This window comes from Chinchilla lanigera, unplaced genomic scaffold, assembly GCF_000276665.1.
Source record: "Chinchilla lanigera isolate Chin_1 unplaced genomic scaffold, ChiLan1.0 scaffold00179, whole genome shotgun sequence".
In the NCBI taxonomy this organism is placed as follows: domain Eukaryota; kingdom Metazoa; phylum Chordata; class Mammalia; order Rodentia; family Chinchillidae; genus Chinchilla; species Chinchilla lanigera.
The window spans coordinates 320,110-339,855 of NW_004955580.1; the positions used below are offsets into that span (position 1 = coordinate 320,110).

General features: G+C 57.3%; 2 protein-coding genes across 5 annotated transcripts in view; one reads left to right on the top strand and one right to left on the bottom strand.

The window, feature by feature from the left end:
• The window catches only part of Atp2b3 (ATPase, Ca++ transporting, plasma membrane 3), a 46,566-nt gene extending 34,018 nt beyond the window's left edge, over window positions 1-12,548 (top strand). For 2 of the 3 annotated variants that reach the window (XM_013509708.1, XM_013509709.1), the window contains one exon: window positions 9,554-12,548. In XM_013509708.1, the coding sequence (XP_013365162.1) occupies window positions 9,554-9,874 (321 nt within the window). In that variant the 3' untranslated portion in view covers window positions 9,875-12,548. Of the gene's footprint in view, window positions 1-737; window positions 1,219-9,553 lie in introns of those variants that run through there. The other variant, XM_013509710.1, reaches the window with a different exon arrangement.
• Window positions 12,549-16,571: 4,023 nt separating this feature from the next.
• The window catches only part of Fam58a (family with sequence similarity 58, member A), a 12,755-nt gene continuing 9,580 nt past the window's right edge, over window positions 16,572-19,746 (bottom strand). The window contains exon 5 of one of the 2 annotated variants that reach the window (XM_005414128.2): window positions 16,572-16,689. In XM_005414128.2, the coding sequence (XP_005414185.1) occupies window positions 16,660-16,689 (30 nt within the window). In that variant the 3' untranslated portion in view covers window positions 16,572-16,659. Of the gene's footprint in view, window positions 16,750-19,746 lie in introns of both variants that reach the window. The other variant, XM_005414127.2, reaches the window with a different exon arrangement.

The window sequence follows — 19,746 nt, forward strand, 5'->3', positions numbered from 1 at the left end:
AAATGCAAAGACATTGGGTTTATCCTCAGGGTGCTCACATTTGCAAACTCACTTCCCTTCCAACTTGCGGGAAGCTTAAAGGGTGGAGACAAAGCAGAAGGGAGCTTTGCTCCCCAGCCCTCGCAGCCCTTAAGTCCATGGGTCCAGACAAGGCACCCTAACTCTAGCCCTCAGCCCCTCCGCTTTTCTGTTGAGGGTCCTAGGCAGAAGCAGAGTGCTAGCCTCCCTGCATCAGAGTGGGGTGGGCTGGTGTAGGGACGGGCCCTAGAACCCCTGCTTGGAGTGTCAGGGACGAGGACAGTGGAAGGACCTCCGGGGACGCACTGAGCAGTTGCCCCAGAGAGCCTGTGCTAACGGCAGCGTGTCATATCCCTCAGGTGTGTTGGGGCAGCAAAGAAAGGTTGAGAGCTACTGCAGTAGAGTAACAGTATTGGCAGACACAGGTACTGACTGGCGAGTGGCTTGAATGCACACAGCAGAGCGTGAATGCACACAACTCCTCGAGACATGTGTAACCCCCCACACACCCCAACCACTAAGCATCTGCCCAGCAAACCCTGTCTCGGTCACGGCCTGGCCAAAAGCGTTGTCAGCTCCCGGCGAGCGGGGCTGACCTAGTTGAGGCCTTGCTGCGGTGACATGTCCCCAGTGTGGCCCCTGTCCTCGCCCAGCCCTGCCCCCTGCCGTAGCCAGGAGCGTAGTGCAAGCCAACCTTTATCTCGTTTTCTCTCCCACAGATGGAGGTAGTGAGTACCTTCAAGAGAAGCGGGTCATTTCAGGGTGCTGTGCGCCGGCGGTCTTCGGTCCTCAGCCAGCTCCATGACGTAACCAATCTTTCTACCCCTACTCACGTAACTCTCTCTGCCGCCAAGCCCGCCAGCGCTGCCGGCAGTGAGTCTTGACTTCCCTTTTCTCTCATAAATGGCATCTGGGGGAAGACAAAGGCCCCCACTCTGCCTTCTCTTTTCCAGTCTTGCATTTCTGCTCACCGTGGCTTTTCCGCTCCTTCTCTGCCGCCCTGTCCAGCCCTCCCGCCAGACGGCGTCTCTCCAAAGCCATACTCTTATGAAATGTACGAACCCAAGGCATTGCCAGGCCTGCCGTCCTTTGCTTTGCTGGGGTTTTTGGTTTGCGTTTAGTGCTCCTCCTGCCATGATTTCCTTTTCTCGAACTTGTCCATATGTGCTGATGGTTCTTCATGAACTCAGGCCTCTTCCAGTGGCATCTGGTAGCAGGTGGGGGCCTCGCTCGCTCGCGTTCAAAGCTGCGGGGCAGGGAGGCACCCGGCCTGGGGCTGGAGCGGGTGGCAAGTGCCCGCCACGCTTGTGGCATCGTTTGCAGCTGAAGAGCCCAGCCCACCTCCTCGGGGACGAAAGCGGCAGCTTCCGGCATTTTCCTTGAGCTGGCTTCCAAAGGATGCCACGGTCACCTGACCTCAGATGGGCTCAGTGGCAGCACCAGATGTTGGAGGTGTCCTGAGAAGTAGGGTGGCCACGCTGCCTTGTGTTCCCAAAGCACCTCTGCTCTTTCCAAACAGGCCTCGGGACTGCCAGGTCTCAGCCCAACCTGGGGGTCCTCATGCCCTTCCTCTGAGGAGCCCGGAGAAATCTCTCCCTCCAGCACGTTTCGAGGAACACGCAGTAAAGAGAACTCGGGGCTGTCCTAATTAGGCAGAAGCATCCCTGATTGCTCACATCTTTCCACAAAGACAAAACGTAGGCCACTAGACCGCGGACCCCTCCACCTTCCGCTTCCCCCAACAGGAGACAATGCAGGGAACCAGGTGGGGTCCCCCCGCCGGAAACCTGCTTTTTGTAACAAACTCAGGTTTCAAAGGGCAAACGCTAGGCCTTGGAGTGCGAGCCCAGAGCCCGGCTGGGCAGTGCCACCTCTTCCTTTCCTTCCAGTGAGCCCCGCAGCTCCCTGGTCGCCACGCCGCCCGGAACCATGCCTTCTTCCCATCACAGACGCCTCCAGTTTCTTTTGGCTTGATTTCTTTCTTTTCTTTTGTCTCTTCTTTCTTTTTTTTTCTTTTTTTTCTTTTTTTCTTTTTCTTTTTTTTTTAGGAACTGATGAGAGGTCCCCAGTAGGAGGCGTCCCTCTTGCTTAAACTACTCTTTCGGGCCACTCTGCCCTTTAAGGAAAAGATGAGGGCCACCCCGGGGACAGCACGCTCGTGCCTGCCCATATACCCCCTTCTCCAGCTTGCTCATCCGCCTGCTAGGCCACCCACCCAGGCCACACACATTGGCTGACACCTGGCACATCCAGACGGGGGCCACTACACCCGCAGAGGCCATGGGAGGCTCAGCCAGGTCACTCACACACCGAACTAGTGCGTGGCCCTCCAGCACGCCTTGGCCAGGCCTCGGGCGGACCACAACACCTTCCTTCCTGGGAACTCAGGGCTAAGTTGGGTGTGGGGTCCCTATCCTTTCCTCCCTATTCACTCCCTCCATATTTTTCTTTGTCATCTCTCTGTGCTTCCTGTCTGTCCCTCTGCTCACCCGTGGACTTGAGGGAAGGCAGCTGACGGGGCTGTCTCTCGTGCCGCTTACACCTCTTCCACAGCTCTGGCCTGGTCCCACCTGGGCTGGGCCAGCCTCGGTGACACTCCTGGCCCACACCTCCACTCACTTGGTGAGGCCTGCGGCTTCCTCCTTGGGGGCAGCCTCTCTCTCTTTCCTTCCCTGGCTCCCACGCTCTCCTCCCTCCCCGCTTCCTTCTTCCCGTGGCCATCCTCCCTCCCTTCCCGTCTCCAGAGCCCTGCAGCATGCGGTAAGTAGGGTGGGAGGATGCCACCCGTCCGCTCACCTCGAGCCACTCCCAGGGGCCTAGGGCCTTCCGGGAGGGGTACTGGGGAAGGCACAGGGTTCCAGTGGCCTCTAAGGCTGGTCCTGCTGAGCGGCAGTTCAGCAAGGACTCCAGGCAGGAAGATGCTGGTTAGGCACCTGCTTCTGGAAGCCACTGACCAAAGTGGCAGGCAGATCGGTTTAGAATTCAGGACCCAAGCCCCACTCCAAGTTTGAGGGATCCCAGGAAATCCCCGAGCCCAGCATTCTCATCTTAGGAGTCAAGGGGAAGCAGGCGCCCACAGAGCCCAGGAGCTGCCCGTGGCTCCCTAGGCAGCCAGGCTTGACAGAAGGAACCAGCTCCACCCTCTCTCACCTTGGAACCTTCTGGAAGACTAGAGCTGCTCAGAAGGAAGGGAGGGTGAAGGCCATGACGGAGTGCCCCAGACACAAGGCGGCAGTGTGTACGGCGGTGTGGTCGCGGCTGGTAGCCTGGCCCAAACATGCCATTGGTCACGGGGCTCCTGGGAAAGCCACAGTTCTACCCATGCAGTGTTCTGTCCTCTTTGCCTGCTCCAGACCCCAAGGAGGCCCGGGACACCCGAGAGGCATCCAGAGAGAAGGCCGCTCAGCTTGTGTCCTCAGGGATGCCGCAGGAAATGGCTGGAGGGAGAGAGCGAGCAGGGTCCTGGGCTCCGGTAGCCCCTGCGCCACATGTGTGCACACCCTCTGCTGCTTCCAGACTTGGGGCGGGGAGCAGCATTGTGCCCATAAACTGCACTACCACACTGCACCGGCTGCAACCCCGACTCCCAGCTCCGGAATGGCCTCTGGCACCCCCTTCCCACTCTCAGCTCCCTCTCCTCCTGCCCTAGGGTGCAGGGCTGCTGCTGCACTCACGGAGCCTCCAAGTCCTGGGTGGCCCTGAAAACTAGGGAACTTCAAAATCTTATTTCCCACTGGGACATCTATCACGTACCCCTTCCCAGCCAAGCACACACTCGTGCTGAAGCCGCCAGAATCCCAGCATCTCTCCAGTGGGCGCAGACAGATCCATGGTGTACCTGGAGGTGGGGTCTTGTGGTCACTTGGGCTAGCCCAGGTGGGAACAGGAGAGGGGGCGCCACCCTTGAGAGAGCAACCTTGCATCCTGGCATCATCAAAGCCTCTCTGAGGGCTTTGGTGGCCCAGGGTCCCTTTGTGTCTGTTTTCTGTGGGGACACCCAGATGTGCCCAGCACGCCCCCAAAGCCTGTTCTCTAATGGCTCACCCTGATGGCCCTCTCACTCCAACTGGCGGCCAAGCCTGCGCATCCCTCCTGCATAATTCTGGGCCTCTGTACTCGAATGCTTACTGTTGCAGTAGCTCACGGGCACTGAGCTTTGATTGACCATGTGGAAACAGATCACAGCCTTGCTGTATTCCAACTGGCCTCTGTGACATGCACAGCTTCTGTCTGCCATGGCTCTGCTTGGACATGCTCTCCAGAGCCCAGGGGAATGTGTTCAGCACATGCACAGGCCCACGCGGAGGGGTCTGGCCAAGTGAAAGCCATCTTGTTTTCTGCAGTTGGCATCACTGTCAGGAAGTGAACTGATGAATGGAATCTCCTGGCTAGGTTTCTGGGAATGGTGTATTGGCATTATCTTGTGGCTATGTGACGGTGTGCACCCTGCCTCCTCCGCACTGGGAAAAGCAATGGGGGTCCTGACCTATCCAAGGTCTTCCTGAAACTATTTAATTACCACAGAGAAACAGGTGTTCATGGAATTCTTTTTTGGGGGATTTGTTTTTTGTTGTTGTTTTTTGCTTTTGTCTTTTTGAGACAAGGTCTCACTATGCAGTTCAGGCTGGCCTTGAGCTCGCTTTGTAGCCCAGGCTGGCCTCGAGCTCGCAAGGATCCTCCTGCCTCAGCCTCCCGAGTGCTGGGATTACAGGCATGCACCACCATGCCCAGCTTGTTCGTGGAATTCTTAAAGCACATGTCAGTGCAGCTTGGGAACCCCCAGGAGTCCTGCTCTGAGCCCCTCCCAGCATGCACTGGGAACAGGGGCCCAAGACAAGCAGGGCTTAGTGAGGCTTCCTCCTGTGCCCTTCCTTGTCTGGCCACCTGAGCAGCCTGGGCTCAACTACTGATGCCCAGAGCACAAGTCTGGGTTCACATGGTCCTGGGCACACTGGGTCCATGTGGACAGAATGGGAGGCAACTGTCATGAAACTTGACAGTGTACACAAGCTGCCTTTAGCATCTGCTGTGGTCCCTCTGTGAAAGGGGCAGCTCTGGAGTTCACATTTCCAGTTTCCTGATGAAAAATGTGACACCCCATGAGGAGGAAAGGGGCTTCTCCCCTGGCTGCTCCCCCAACTCAGAGGAAGGAAGCTGAGGCTGATTTCTGACCCATCCCTGCTCCCTACGAGGGTTTCAGTAGGAAGGCAATAGAAGGCCCAGAGGGGGCTCCCTAGCACCCCAGCAGCGGTGGGCGGTCGGCCTTGACTTCTGCCTGAGGAAGTACTAGGAAGAGGTGGAAAGCGGGCAGGCAGTTTCTGTCATTCCTGTCATCATTGCAGCTCAGGGGTCTTTGCTTTTATGTCTCTCCTCTTTCGTTTCCTTTTTCCATTCTTTCACCAGGGCGGTGCTCCCTGGGTGCCTTGCTTGTCCCCCTACTCCTGCACCCCTGCCACACCCCTCCCTACCCATCACCAGAGGCCTCCTGAGGACAGATGGGCGCTGCAAGGCCCTGGGTGTCTCCTCCAACAGCAAATGATCGGCAGGGAGGGAGCTCAGCTCCGATGGTCCCAGACCTACAAAGGCGAGAGGGTCTTAGGCGCTGAGGATGGACATTTAAGCTGAACGAAGTGCGAGGCGAGAGGCCAGCCATGGGTGAGCTGCAGTGGTCTAGGGCAGGGGTCGCAGTCTGGCAGGGGCAGGGGAGGCTTCCCCTTGGCATGTTCCGGGACAGCTCCAGACAGCTGATGACAGAGAAGCGGGTGGAGGGCCTCGGGAAGGTGGGGACCGGGTGGATGGGTCCCTGACATTCTGCACACCTTGCTGGGTGCTGGGGTTCTCAGTGAACCCCACAGACAAACCCCTGCCCTAGAGGAAAATGTTCCAGTAATAGGCCAAGGTGTGAATAATGGGGTACAAGGCTTGTCTGAAGGGAGCCTATGAAGTGGAAGTGGGTATGAGGCTGCCGGGGGTGGGACCGAAAAGGGCCCACTGAGGGGGAAAAGCATCCTGGAACAGCCAGACAGCACCACGGCCTTCAGCATTTCAAGGCAGCGTGCGATAACTATGTGTCCCCCCATGTCCTTCCCGGGGCCTGCTTGTGTCTGGCTCTGTCCTCCTCAGCCTGCCATGCTGAGGAGGGACGGGGGCTGGGGTGGGTGGCAGCAGGCCCTATCACGTTGAGGACTTCTGGGGTCAGTAGAGGAAAGACAGCATTAGCAGCCCCCTCAGGGCCACCAGCTAAGATGCGGCAGGGCATAGAAAGTGGGGCAGCAGCTACAGGGAACTGTGGGGCCCGGGGGGTAAGATGGGACAAGGGGGTGACCTGGATGAGGGCAGAAGAGACGGCAGGGCCACGTCGCCTCACGGGGCCACGAGCCCGCAACGCCTCTCTCTTGCAGATTGCTTCGATTTCTTAGAAACCACACTATGGGAAGGTGGGCTGTGGGGGTGGCATTCAATTAGGGCCAGCTCTGTGGCCAGCAAGAGCTTGGAAGTGTCCCTAGGAGAAGGGACAGTGCAGGCCAGCACAGGAACCTTAGGCAGAACCCTTAGGCGGGAGCTGGGCGCCAGGTGTCGAGGAAAGAGCAATGCTCAGGTGTCTGCCAGGGGGCTGTGGGTCCCCAGGGGCCTCCAGGACCCCAGGCGACAGTGAAGATGGAGAGGGGCATGGACGCACCAACAGCATGGCAGGCAGGGCCCAGTGCTGGGCTCAGGGAGCATGAGGGGCAGGCGGGTGGGAGCAAGGGCGCCGGCAGCCCAGGGAGTGGGGAGGGGAGGTCCCTGGAAGGCAGCGGGTGCAAAGATCTCACAATCGTGGGAGGGTCCTGGCTGGGATATAAAGATGGACACAGCGGTCTGTTGGGCTATAGGTGGCACTGCCAGCCTTGAGGGTGGCGAGCCTCCCTTAGGAGGAGTAGAGATGGGGACGCATCGCAGGCAGGAGCCTGAGAATCGGGCCAGCATGCCCTGTGGGCTCAGCTGAGGATTCCGGTGCTGGGAACACCACTCCAGCCTTGGGCCTTGGGGATGCCCGACTACCAAGTCCGCACGCCAGGCCTCTCGGATGAGCTCTGAGGAGCATTCCCTGGTTCTCAGGGAGCCTGTTTCCCAGAAGCTGCCTGCACCTTTCCACCTTTGGGTAGGCTAAAAACACCCCATCATAAGATCAATACCAAGCCATCTTTTAATAGCCCCAGATCTAAATGGGGGAAACAGGCTGGAGCCAGGCTAAACCACCATCAGCTGGAAAACACTCATGATGACTTGGCCTGGGCTTCAAACCCTCCTGGGGCTGAGTGGGCTGTGCCCGGCAGATGACACTCGAGAGGACCCACCAGGCCTGGGGCAGGGCCGGAGTGGTGGCTGCAGAGGCAAAAGGGTGTGGGGGCAGGGACCGCCTTGTGGCCTCGGCTGCCCTTTGCCAGGAAGAGCTTTGGAATTCAGCCAGGTCCAGTGAGACCAGAGGATAAGTTTGAGCAGGGGCCTGAGCATGTGACCCAGGTCCAAATGAGGCCAAGGCTCAGCAAGGAGAAGGGTGTGGCCAAGGTCATAGGTACATCAGTGTTGAACTTCTGAAACGTACAAGGTCAAAGGAGGCAGCGTACAGCTTTTCTCTAAGTTACCAGAATGGTAACTTAGGCATGGCCGACAGCTGGAGTAGGGGATGCCCTGCGCACCAGTACTGCAGGCCTAACCTGTGGGGACACATGTCAGCTGGCTGCAGAAGTGAACACTGTCCTCATTAAAACTGTCAGGGGATTCTCAACATCTGTTACCCCTATTTCAAAAACCTTCCTGGGATAAAGGCTTGAGGGAGAGAAACTGACCATCTGTAATCTGCAGATGTGGCTTCAAGCTGGGCATGGTGGCGCATGCCTGTACCCCCAGCACTGGGGAGGCTGAGGCAGGATCATGAGTTCAAGGACAGCTGGACTACGTAGTGAGAGTCTGACTCAAAACACAAAACATAACAAATAATAAAATAAAAAGACGTGGCTTCGCCACATACAGGATAATCCTAAGTGAATTTCTGATGTAGAGCTAGAAAACTCGGATTCCATAGGGCTTCTGGCTCACTTTTCTGTACTCCAGAAACTCTGAGGCTCTCTGTGCTTGTGCTCTCCAGACTCTGGAGGGCGAAAAGGGGTTCCTTGTATCCAGGGTGACTCATTGTCTAAACTGGGGCCAGTCAGCTGTTCCTATAAAGGACCAGAGAGTAAATCGATTCGGCTTTGTGGGTCAGTCTCTATTGCAACACCTTGTGCTGCAGCAGCAGCACAGGCTTTACCTAGATGAATGGCTTCAGCTGTGTGCCAATAAAACTTTATTTACAAAGCTGGCAGAAGGCCAGAGTTAGCCCTCAGGCCAGAGTTGGCTGACATCTTATCTCAAGCAAGAAGCCAAGTCCAAGGCCCTGGGCCTGGAAACTACATCAGCTTTCTTAACGTGTCCTCCCCTCGCATAAGAGGGGCTTGCTGGGGCCTGTGGATCCCACAGGGAGGACAGCTCGCTGTGCAGCTGCCGTCAGGCCAGCCAGCAATGGCCTGGCAGAGGCCACCGTTGAGGGCATGTGAGCTGGGCTAGGGGCAGAGGGCCCAGTGGCAGGGGAGTTGTACTGCTCTAGTGGCGGGAAATGGGCCAAGCATGGCAAAGCTGGGAATACCCGAGTGGAGGAAGGTACAGGGTGAAAGAAGCTGAAGGAGCAGGTAGCAGAGGACATGCGAGCGGACATCCTCGGACACACACAGCTGCGGCTTGAGGCTGAGGAGACGCAGTAGCCTGGGTAGGGTGGGTGTGGCACGCGTCACTGTCAGGTTACGAGGTCGTCCGCAGCCTTGGTGTGCAGGTGCGGGCGGGCCCGAGGCCAGGGCAGCGTGCACAGAGCAGGACAGAGGAGGCGGGGCCGAGGCAGCTGGTGAGGTGGAGGGAGGCCAGGCAGGAGCAATGTCAGGCAGCCTTGAGAAGTTTCCAGAAGCGGAAGGTCAGCTGTGTTGGGTGCGCCGGAGGGACCCATTAAGATGAGGGTGAAGAGTGGCCGCTGGCCTCAGGATGGGTCTGGGCATGGTGGGAACTGCTGCAGCCACAGGGGCTGAAGGGATGGAGGTGGGGTCCCTAGAGAAGCTCGGGGGGAACCGTGCTGTGGAGCCTAGCAGTCCTCGCAGGCCAAGCCCTGTCCCTCCCCGCAAGGTACCGCAGACTGCCTCTAGGACACCGCCCTCCCCACATTCTCCCTTGTTCTAATCTTCTCTCGGTTTCTATCTGATTGGAATTCGGACTGGGCAAAGACCCAGGGGGCCACGTCAGGGCCTGGGGAGGTAGCAGGCCAGAGCTAGGCCAGCCGTTTCCTGCATGTGGGCACTGTTGACAAGCCCGAGACCCAGCCCCACGAGCCCCCACTGCCCATCGCACCCCTGGATGCACACCCATCGTGTGATGGCACCCAGCCGCTGACTCTCTCCTTTCCTCTCCTTCCCTTCCCACCTACCCACCTGCCCCACCTCGGGCCCCGCCCCACCCCGCCCCTGCCCTCCAGATCCGGGTGGTGAAAGCATTCCGTAGCTCGCTCTATGAAGGCCTGGAGAAACCGGAATCCAAGAGCTCCATCCATAACTTCATGGCAATGCCTGAGTTCCTGATCAATGACTACACCCACAACATCCCACTCATCGATGACACGGACGTGGACGAGAACGAGGAGCGCCTGCGGGCTGCCGTGCCTCCGTCCCCCAACCAGAACAACAACGCCATAGACAGCGGCATCTACCTGACCACGCATGCCACCAAGTCAGCTACCTCTTCAGCCTTCTCTTCCAGGCCGGGGAGCCCGCTCCACAGCGTGGAGACGTCGCTCTAACCAGGACTCCTCTCGGTACACGCACATGTGGACTCACACACACTTGCTCGTGCACACACGTGCACGTGCTTGCACACACACGCACACACACGCACACACACAGAAGGCAGCCTGCACCCCTGCCAAAGAGGGAGACCACTACGGCGGCTGAAGACTTTTCTTGGCATGGCGTTTGCAAGAAGCCAAATCCAGTCAATAAGGGTACCGCCCCGCGGCCTTCTCATCTCAGACAGAGGGGCGGGGCTGGGGGATGAGGGAGAAGAGGAGGCGGAGAAGCTTTCTTCCCCAAGTGGGAGGGAGACAGGCATGAGGAAAACTGCGCTCCCCACCTTCTATCTACAGATGCGTCTTTTTTACCGGGCGGTTGCATCAAGTGCGTGCCACTTGGGCTGTGTGGTGAGCGGGGCGGCTCGGCTCGCCAGGCACTGCTACACGGGAAGAGGAGCCATCAGCTTAACCCAAGGCACCGCAGCCAGGCAGGCCTTCCGCGGGCCCGGGAAGCGGGCACTGCCCATACAAGCCACCAGAGGGAGCCGCCTGCAAATGTACCCGCAGCCACAACCAACGACCGAGTGCACGCCACCCGACTGCAGTCTGCAGTGTGTGCGTGCGCATATATATATATGTGTGTGTGTGTGTGTCTATATGCATATACATATATATACGATGAGATGCATAGTTCAAGAATAAGGAGCTATTTATTGGCATGATATTTCCATTCCTCTTACCAGGTGTTTTCCTTTTGAGATTCCATTATTGAATGTAGCAAGGGTTTTTCAGGGAAGCAGACTGCAAGAACGTTTTCCTCCCTAGTCCGGTGCCCCTCAGGACCGCCTGCGCCCCTGCTGCCACGGCCTGGCCCTGACAAGATGCCCACGGAGGAGGTGTGGGGAGGGATGCCCGAGGCCGGGAGGCATTACCAGGGGAACATTTGCACTTCGGGACCCTGCATAGAGAGGAGAAAAACCTTGCCATGGAATTATCACTGCAAAGGAAAATACCAAAGTCTTGATGAGCACGGTCCCCTCCCATAGGCGTTTCTACTGCGAGTCCCGCGTTCTGGCCAGCAGCTTTCTGTGTCGGTGACGCCCCAGCCTGCACAAAGGGGGCCCCACCCCACTCACCCGCTCCGTCTGAGCAGAGGGTGGGCCCGGAACCCCAGAACCTGCATGGTGGGCTGAGGAAGAGGCTCGTCAAGGCTGGGAGGCTGCCTGGGGCACAGTCCAGACCCCAGCACCTTCGGCACACTGGCTGGACTTTCACTTCGTGTTTTGATGACGCCAGGAAGTGCTGATGGGGCCACCTCCGTGTCTGCTGCCGCCTGGGCAGTGCCGCCCGCCAGAGCTTGCTTCTGAGCCTGGTCGTCTCATCCAGAGGCCTAACGCGAGCCTCGAAGGCGCAGCCTCGAGTCTGCTGCCGCTTCTAGCAACAGTGGAGAAGCAAAGCTGTGTGGAACACGGCATTCTGCTGCTGCTGTAGTCACTCTTGGCACCAGTGGCTCTTCTAGGCCCACTGCGGCTGAGTATGGCCCACAGCAGGGCTCAGGCCTGCCCAGGCAGGTGGGGCTTTCAGCAGGCACCTCTCCTGGTAGTGCGGGCACCCAGCATACAAGCCTCAGTTTCCCCAGGATGAGTGATAATCTAAGAGGAAACTGCAGAGAAGGCAGAGGTAGAGGGTCCTGATGTCCGCTGTCCTGTCCTCCAGGCCACAAGCCTCTTCCCCACGGATTACCAAGCCTCCAGGTCGGTCGAAGTGATGCTGTGAAATGGGCTGCACTTTGCCCTTGAGGTTCCTTGACCTCCTGAGCTCACGGCCTTCTCACTTCCCGCTTCGTCAGGAGGTGGCCTGGGGCTCAGCTGCAGACTGGCACCCTCAGGCGCTGGGCCTGTCACCCCCCACACACGCCGCCTCCCCAGCATCTGCCCAAAGCCAAATGGAAACGCGCTTGGTGGCCACCATTCCCGCGAAAGCCGTGTCACCCCTGAGCAGCAGTAGTCGAATCTCGGGCAAAAGATTTCGGTTCGAAAGCAAATCCCACTTTAAAATGCCAGCTACAGATAACTTAAGCCATCCCTTTTTTCTAAAGGGCACATTGAGAATGTCACCCATTTGTAAATTGTTCCCTGATGTCCTTGTTTAAACCGCCACAACCTGAAGGGCAACTCCATTTCCAGAGGGTCTTTGTGCTCTGAATTGTGTGTCAGTCAGAGAGGGTCAGCTGCGGACCCCGCGCTCCTGGGCTTCTTCCCATCTTCTGTTGTAGACATCGATAGAGCAATCCCTCGCTGCCGCCGCGTCCCGTCACCTGGTGCAAATGTTGCCTGTGTGGTCCCTAGGGTGCCTTTGAGCTGGGCTATGGGGTACGCAGAAGGGGCACGGTGGACTTGCGATCTTTCACTCTGGTTCTTGTACAGTCTTCAGGCCGAGGGACTATCTCATTGGGAAGCCCCTCTTTCTAAGCATTATATTATCCGGAATGGCTTGGTCAACTGTGTTCAGTTAATAAATATGTTTTACATTTTTATCTGCCTGTTATAAAGATGAACAAAAATATCTTAATGAGGAAGACCACAGATGCATACTAATTTAAAGTCTGTAGTTGAATTTCCTAATTTAAAGACTAGACCAAAATTTCTGTGTATAAAAAAAAAATGAAAGGCTCTTATAATCATGGTCTGGGTAGCGTGTGTGATTCATTGCTTGGTGGGGTCTTGTACGGAACCAGAGGTGCCTTCATGGCACTGGGCCTAAGCCACTGGCCCAGCACACTGCTGCGCTGCGGGTCCTTCTGCAGAGAAGCAGTGGGCCTACCTGTGGGGTGCGAGGGGACAGGTGGCCCACCTTGTGATTTGCTCGACCCAGCAAAGTCTGCAGTGAATGCCAGGCCAGCACCCTCAGGTGGCACAATTCAGTACCAGAACCCAGCACACTGGTAGACTCCTTTTTTTTTTTATTGTGATAAGATATACATAATAAGCTGAGTGTGGTAGCCCATGTCACCCCAGCACTTGGGAGGCCGAGGCAAGAGGATCACCACATTTGAGGCCAACCTGGACTACATAGTAAATCCTGTCTCAAGTAAATCTATATGTGTGTATATATGGCATAAAACTGACCATCTCAATGTTCTTGATCTACAGTGCTGGAGCTGGAATGCAGGCCTCACACATGCTAGGCAAGGGCTCAGGGCCCCACCCAGGACCCTCAGCCATTTCTTTCTTTTTTCTTTCTTTCTTTCTTTCCTTCCCTCCTTCCTTTCCTTTCCCTTTTCGTTTCCCTTTCTTTCCTTCCTTCCTTTTTTCTTCCTTCCTTCCTTTCTTTTTCTTTCTTTTCCTTTTCTGAGACAGTCTCATTATGTAGCCCAGGCTGGCCTTGAACTCAGTGATCCTCCTGCCTCAGCCACCCGAGTACTGGGATGGCAGGCGCGCATCACCACACCCAGAAGCCTTCAGCCATTTCTACATGCCCCGCCCAGTGGCACTGAGTGCCATCACCACTACCCACCTCCAGAACTCTAACGAAACTCACGGGACCCCAGGAACCCACTCCTTGTTCCTCCCTCCTGGTCCAACCCTCCACTCTCTGGTCCGTCCGTGAACTTGGCTGGCCCTAGTGCTGTCACAGCAGGTCCTCACGGAGGTCATCAGAGTGCCCTTCTGTGACTGGTTCGTACAGGGCATTCACACTGTAGTGTGGGTCAGCAGGATGAGTGACAGACTGCACAGGGATGGGCCACCCTTTGTTTATTCAGCCACTCCCAGAGGGACACTCAGTGGCTGCCCCCTTTGGGCCGTGATCATAAAGCTGCTGTGAACCTGGGTTCCTGAGCAGCTCTGAGCTCCTGCCTACCAGTCCGCTGGGAATGGCCTGGCTTCACCACAGTGGCCACACCATTTGCCGGAGGACCCAATCTCACGTCCTCTGTACCCTAAGCCGTGGAACAAAGCCCCTTGCACCCACTCATTCCTCACACTGGTCCCTCCAAAGCCGGTGTGGGCAGCCGTGCCGAGGCTGGAGCACTGAAGCCACGGCACTGCCCCTCCCTCACTTCCTGGGCTGCCACTTCTCGGCTGCATACGCCGCCCTGTAGAGCTGGCAGCACCGCAGCACACACCTGCCAGGGCAGCGGCTAAGAAAGGAAAATGGCTCCAAAGTGCCCTCAGCCACCAGAGCCTGCACTTCTCCAACAGGCAAAAAGACATGGCAGAGCACCTTGTTTTGCTGCTGTGCATCTTGGACCAGAAGGCTGAGTCAGTCTAGATTGGCCACACTCCATACCAAGACACTGGCACCATATGGAGTGATATGCTCCCCCTAAAGAACTGGGGACTCGGGCCTAGGATTTCTCTGTCCCCAAGAGTTCTCTATCAAGTATGACAGGTTCCTGTGGCTTGGGGCAAGGAAGCCCCACAGTGGCAGAGCCCCGGGAGTCCAGGCACGTGGGAATGTCCTGGGGCAGACTTCCACAAACTGTCAGTGGAAAATGGTAAGAACGAGCCAGGTGTGGTGGCACACACCTACCATCCCAGCCCTCGGGGGGGCTGAGCTCAAAGCCAGCCTAGACTACATAGTGAGATCTTGTTTAAAAAAAAAAAAACTTAAAAAGAACCAGAAATGTCTCCCCTCCCAGCTTGGGAGGCCTGAAGTCCAAACTCGAGGCACCGGCAAGGCCATGCTCTCGGAGGGCTTGGGCTCAGGGAGAAATGGCAGCGGCTCCAGATCTTTCTCTTGGTTTCTGGTGGCACCAGCGATGTTCAGCATTCCTTGGCTGGTAGACATGTCATACCAGCCTCTGCCTCTGTCTTCACGTGGCCTCGTCCTCCCTCGAGTCTCCTCAGGATATCAGCCTGGATCAGAGCCCACCCTAAGGACCTTGTCTTAACTTGGTGATGTGTGTCAAGACCCTATTTCCAAATACGGTCCCCTCTGCAGGCCGCAGGGCTTAGGACATGAGCTTTTATGGGACACAACTCAGGGCACCAGGTCCGGCCCAGGACTGGCCCGCCTCCCCCTCCCTCCCCGGCTGTGCAGGCCAAGCAAGATTGAGCCATTGATCACATTACCATGATGAATATAGGCTCTGCCCCGAAGGCCTGGGAGCCTCAGGTTCCGCGGTATCTTATTGCAGTCACACTGCTGACCTTTGGAAACCCAAAATAAAGGAGACGAAAGGCTGTACGTTTTTACTCTCCTTTTATTTTTTGCAAAAGCCTTGGTTACAGGAATCAAAGAAACAAAAAGCAAAAATGAACACAACACAATAAAATAAAAGCCACAAAGAACCCCTAACCCTGTAAACAATGACTTGAATTTCACAACGTGCAGAACAAGGCCCCGGTGCACCCCGTCCCGCGGCCCTGACAGACGTGGGCTGGCTGTCCCATCAGGAAAACTACAGATAGGCCAGGCGACAAGCACTGAGCCGACAGGCCCAGCGGCCAGCACACAAATAACACCAAGCAGACAAGTCCCCAGCAGTGTGACAGGCCGAGGTGGGGGAGGGACTTAAAACAGCCGTCATTCTGTGCGACCTGCTCAATCCGCGAGGTGGAAACTGAGGCCCACGAAAGGAAATGTGTTTTCCGGGCCTGTGGGGCGCTCTCCGCCGGGGTAGGGGTGCTTGTCCCAATTCCTCTCCTTGCTGCTCCGTCCTGAGGAGGAGCGCAGGCAGGAGCAGCGGAAGAGAGTGAGCCCTTCCAGGCCTTCCAGAGCCTGAGGTCTCACACCTGGTGGCCCAAGTGAAGTCGTATCAAGTGTCCAGGCACAGGCCCGAGAGGCCCCGGGGAACTGGCAGGCAGCTACGGCAGGGAGGCCAGGAGAGTACCTGTCACTAAGGTCCGTTCAATGGTGCGCAAGGCACAGGCAGCAGCAGGGCAAGGTCCTCCCTGAGCCCTGCCCACCTGGGCCCCAGCTCTTGGCCTCCGGCCCTGCCCTCCAGGAGCTCCAGGTGTGTCGGATGGATGGATGTGGAGGTGACAAAGTGGAAAGGGGACCCTCTGGGGGCAGGGTAAAGGCTAAGCAGGGATGGCTCTAGCCACACACTGATGGTGCCTGAGCCTAGTCTCCAGTGGCGAGTGCCACCCGCGCTGGGTATGGGGAGCCCACTTCAGGCTGCCGCCCTGCACAGCTGAGAGCTGGCCTTGCAGAAGTGGCTTGCATGGCACTCAGGGTGCCGCATCTTGGCGTCTGTCTGGACTGCACTTAGGACTTCGGCTGCCCTGGGATCACGCCAGCCATCTTGGGCGCCCCTGACCCTCCCTCAGGCCACTCTGCCCCAGCGCCCCACCAGGCACGGCAACCAGGAGTGAGGGCATTCCGAGGGCAGTTGAGTCTCACGGGGCAGCGCGGGTTTCGGAGCGAAGACAAAAGGGCTCTGCTGATGTGCATCATCTTTTATTATATAAAATAAAATTCCATCTATATTGCGAGTCATACTTTCTATAAATCTGGCTTTGAAAAAACCCCTAGGGGTGCAGTCCTATCTGTCCTCCGACTTCCCTGCCAGCATCCCCTCAAAGGACAAAAGCAAAAGCGGCCACCCGGGCAGTGGCACACTGTGTTCCCAGCCTGCCCACCAGAGGCGTGCCTCCGGCATCATGCGGACCGCGGCTGCCAGGGACAGTCAAAGCGGCAGCGTGTTATCGCCTTCACCAGCCCGCCTCCAGCAGCACAACCAGTCCTCCCAGCTGGTCCTCTGGGGACCGGCCGTCACAGCAACATGGTGGCACCGTCCCCAGGCAGCCGGCCATCCTGGGCTTCTCTTTGGGCAGGCCTAGGCCAGGGCCTTAGGGGATCTCTGTGTCCATGGAATAAATCTGAATGAGATCAGACACAATATTATCAATGATTGGCTTGGTAAGGTCGTCACTAAACACCTAGGAAGGAGAAGGAAAACAGGTTCCGATTAGACGCCTCTGTGTTCGACAAGCACTGCCACTAGCACAGCTCGGCGTGTCCCAAGCGGGCGGGGCACGGGGACTCCAGCCTGCTAGGCTGGTCAGAGACTTCACAAGGCAGAAACCACTCCAGATGGACAGGACAGAGGACCTGGCCAAACACGGTCACACAGGAATGGGTGACAGACAGCCCAAGCCACAGGCTCCTGCCTCCTGCCTGGTGCTTCTGTCAAGTTCAAGGTCTCTACGGGTGCTGCTGAGAGGAGAGGGTGTAGTCCCCTTTCCAGACACAGGCTTCCAAGAGGACGTGGGCCTCACCGCCAGCCTGGCCTACTCTCAAGGGGCACCTAGACCAGACATTTCCTTGGGGGCCAACTCCCAGGCCCGGCCAGAGCCTGAGCCCCCGGCCCCTGGGGCAGGGACTGCTAAGCCCCTAGAAGACCCTGCCCGGTGATGGTGTCCTGCTTTACCAGGACCTGGGGGCCTGCCAGGCAGTCTACACTGGCGCCACATACACACGGGCACCTTGGGCAACACGGTGCCAGCCAGATCACTGGGCGGCCAGAACCCAAGCCACCGATGTCAGCCACTCTGTGCTCCAGGGCTACAGCACCTACCCGGTAAGATCCCCGGACATGGGCTCAGGGGCCTCCTCAGTAACAAGGCCCCGCACGAGCCCTCTGCACCCTGCCTCCCAGGCCCCTAGATGCTCCCGCTGGCCTCTCCTGCCCCTGCCTTAGACACCCGCACCGTGGCATCCTTTCGTTAATCGTCTGCGGGGTCCCAGAGTCCCCAGTGAGCCAAGGGAGCGCTGCTCCAGGGGGCCCCCAAGAAGTAAAGGGCAAAGCAACAATCCCATGGTCAGGGTGACTGCCCAGGGAACCAAGGCACCTACAAGGTTGTGCCTATGGGCAGGCCTGAGGCAAGACCCAGACCTTAGTCTGTCCCACCTAAACCCCCTACAGAAAGGAGGTCACTCCGTAGTCCCCCACCCATATGTGCTAGAGACCCATGCTGAAACATGACCATCCAAAAGCACAACAAATAAAACAAAAGCCCAGTGTCCACGGCCAAAGGGTAGCAGTTCCCCAAGTGAGTGTCTGTAGATAAGTAGATGAATACTGTGTGGGCTATCCCTGCATTGGCTGCCACAGCCTTCTAAAGGAAGGGACAGCTGAGTAAAGTGGCACGTGCTGTCTCAGTACTTGGGAGGCTGAGGCAGGAGGATCTCGACGAGTTCCAGGCCAGCCTGGGTTATACAGTGAGTTCCAGGCCAGCATGAATTACACAGTGACACCAAACCAATCAATCAATCAATCCGAAAGAAAGGACATGCTGACACGCAGGACAGCATGGATGACTCTTGGGGACACGGCACTCAGTGAAATGAGCCAGCCACTAAGGGACAAATACTGCATGCTCCCACTTGCAGGAGATTCCTAGAGCAGTCAGTCAGATACATGAGGTGACCGGCCAGTGTCTCTAGGGGACGGGGTCCGGCTGTGCAGGAGAGTTCTGGGGATGGGCGGAGGATGGCTGAGCTATGGGCCTAAAAGTGCCGAAGATGCACATCTTTCTCTCCTGTATCCATCAGCACATGCTCCCCACTATTAGGAAGGGGTCCAGGGAGCCCCAGGTATGGCTCTGCATGCGCAGCTTTCCACAGCACTGTGCTGTCCGGCGGCACCGCTGTCCCCTCACTGCCCCCACTCATCTTGCGGTCAGAGCTGTGCCTCATACGGCCCGAGGTCGGCACGTGTCTCGGCACACGTGCTTAAGTGCAGACCGGATGTGGCCGAAGTGCTGGGCTCTCGTGCTGTGCCTGTGGCCTGAAGGTGACAGGAGGCAGTCACGGCAAGCAGCAGCAGCTGAGAGTGTGTGAGGAGAAGTAGTTCTAGCATTCAATACCCCACACACAGTGCTGCATACCTGTCATCCCAACACTCAGAAGGCTGAAGCAGGATGACTGCCCACCTTCCTGGGCTACACAGTGAGTTCAAGGCCAGACTACACAGGAAAACCTTGTCTCAAAATACAAAACACTAAAACAAACAAACAAAAAAATGTATCAACCGTGAACTTCCCAGTGGCATGCAGCTGGGGCTCCCCAGGATGGCTCAACCAAGGTGGCTGGCCGGGGACGCCACTGCCCAAAGGGGGCATGGACTCTGCAAGGTCTTAGTATAGGCAGCCCTGAGCCACCCCAGAAAGGTGATACCAAGTTTGATAGGCTTTAACAAGAGCTAGGTGACTATCCAGCTGCCAATCAGAAAGGGCAGCTTCCTCCCAGGCTGAGCAGTACCAGGGCCACTTCCGGCTATACTGAGCCCCTTTGAGAGACTGGTGCTCCTCTTGAGAAACCCTAGCAAGGGACACAGAGGTGGCACTGACCATCGGTGTCATTTACAAGCTAGTGAAGAAAGAAAGCATAGGAAAAAAGCAAAGCAGAAGTGCCGGCAGATAGCAGAAATCAGCCATGGCATTAGAGCTAGCCACCTGAGGGACAGGACCACCATGCCCACCAGATGGCCTCAGAGAGTGGCTGACGCCAACCATGCAAGGCCACAGCAACTCAGCACGATGCTGTCTGTGCATACAGCTGCCCTCATTCCCCACGAACTCGGGGCCCACTTGGCTGGGGGCCGGCAACCTCGGCTGCAGTCATTCAGAGACCCTCAGCGCCACCCGTGTGCCTGATCGAGGCAGGATGGGACAGGCAAGAAAGGAGAAAGATCAGGCCTCCCATAGAGGCCAAGCAGGCCACAGAAGAGTGTGTCAAGGAAGCCTGGCCTTTCTGCAGAGCACCACCCCACCAGCCACACAGCTCCTCTAAGGGGCAGATTTTAATACACTGTCTGCCAAGGGCACTTTGGTCCAGTAGATCTGGGTGTGGTGGAAAACTTACCACTCATCCACCCACCAATCCATCCACCCACCTACCACCTACCATCTACCTCATCCATCCATCCATCCATC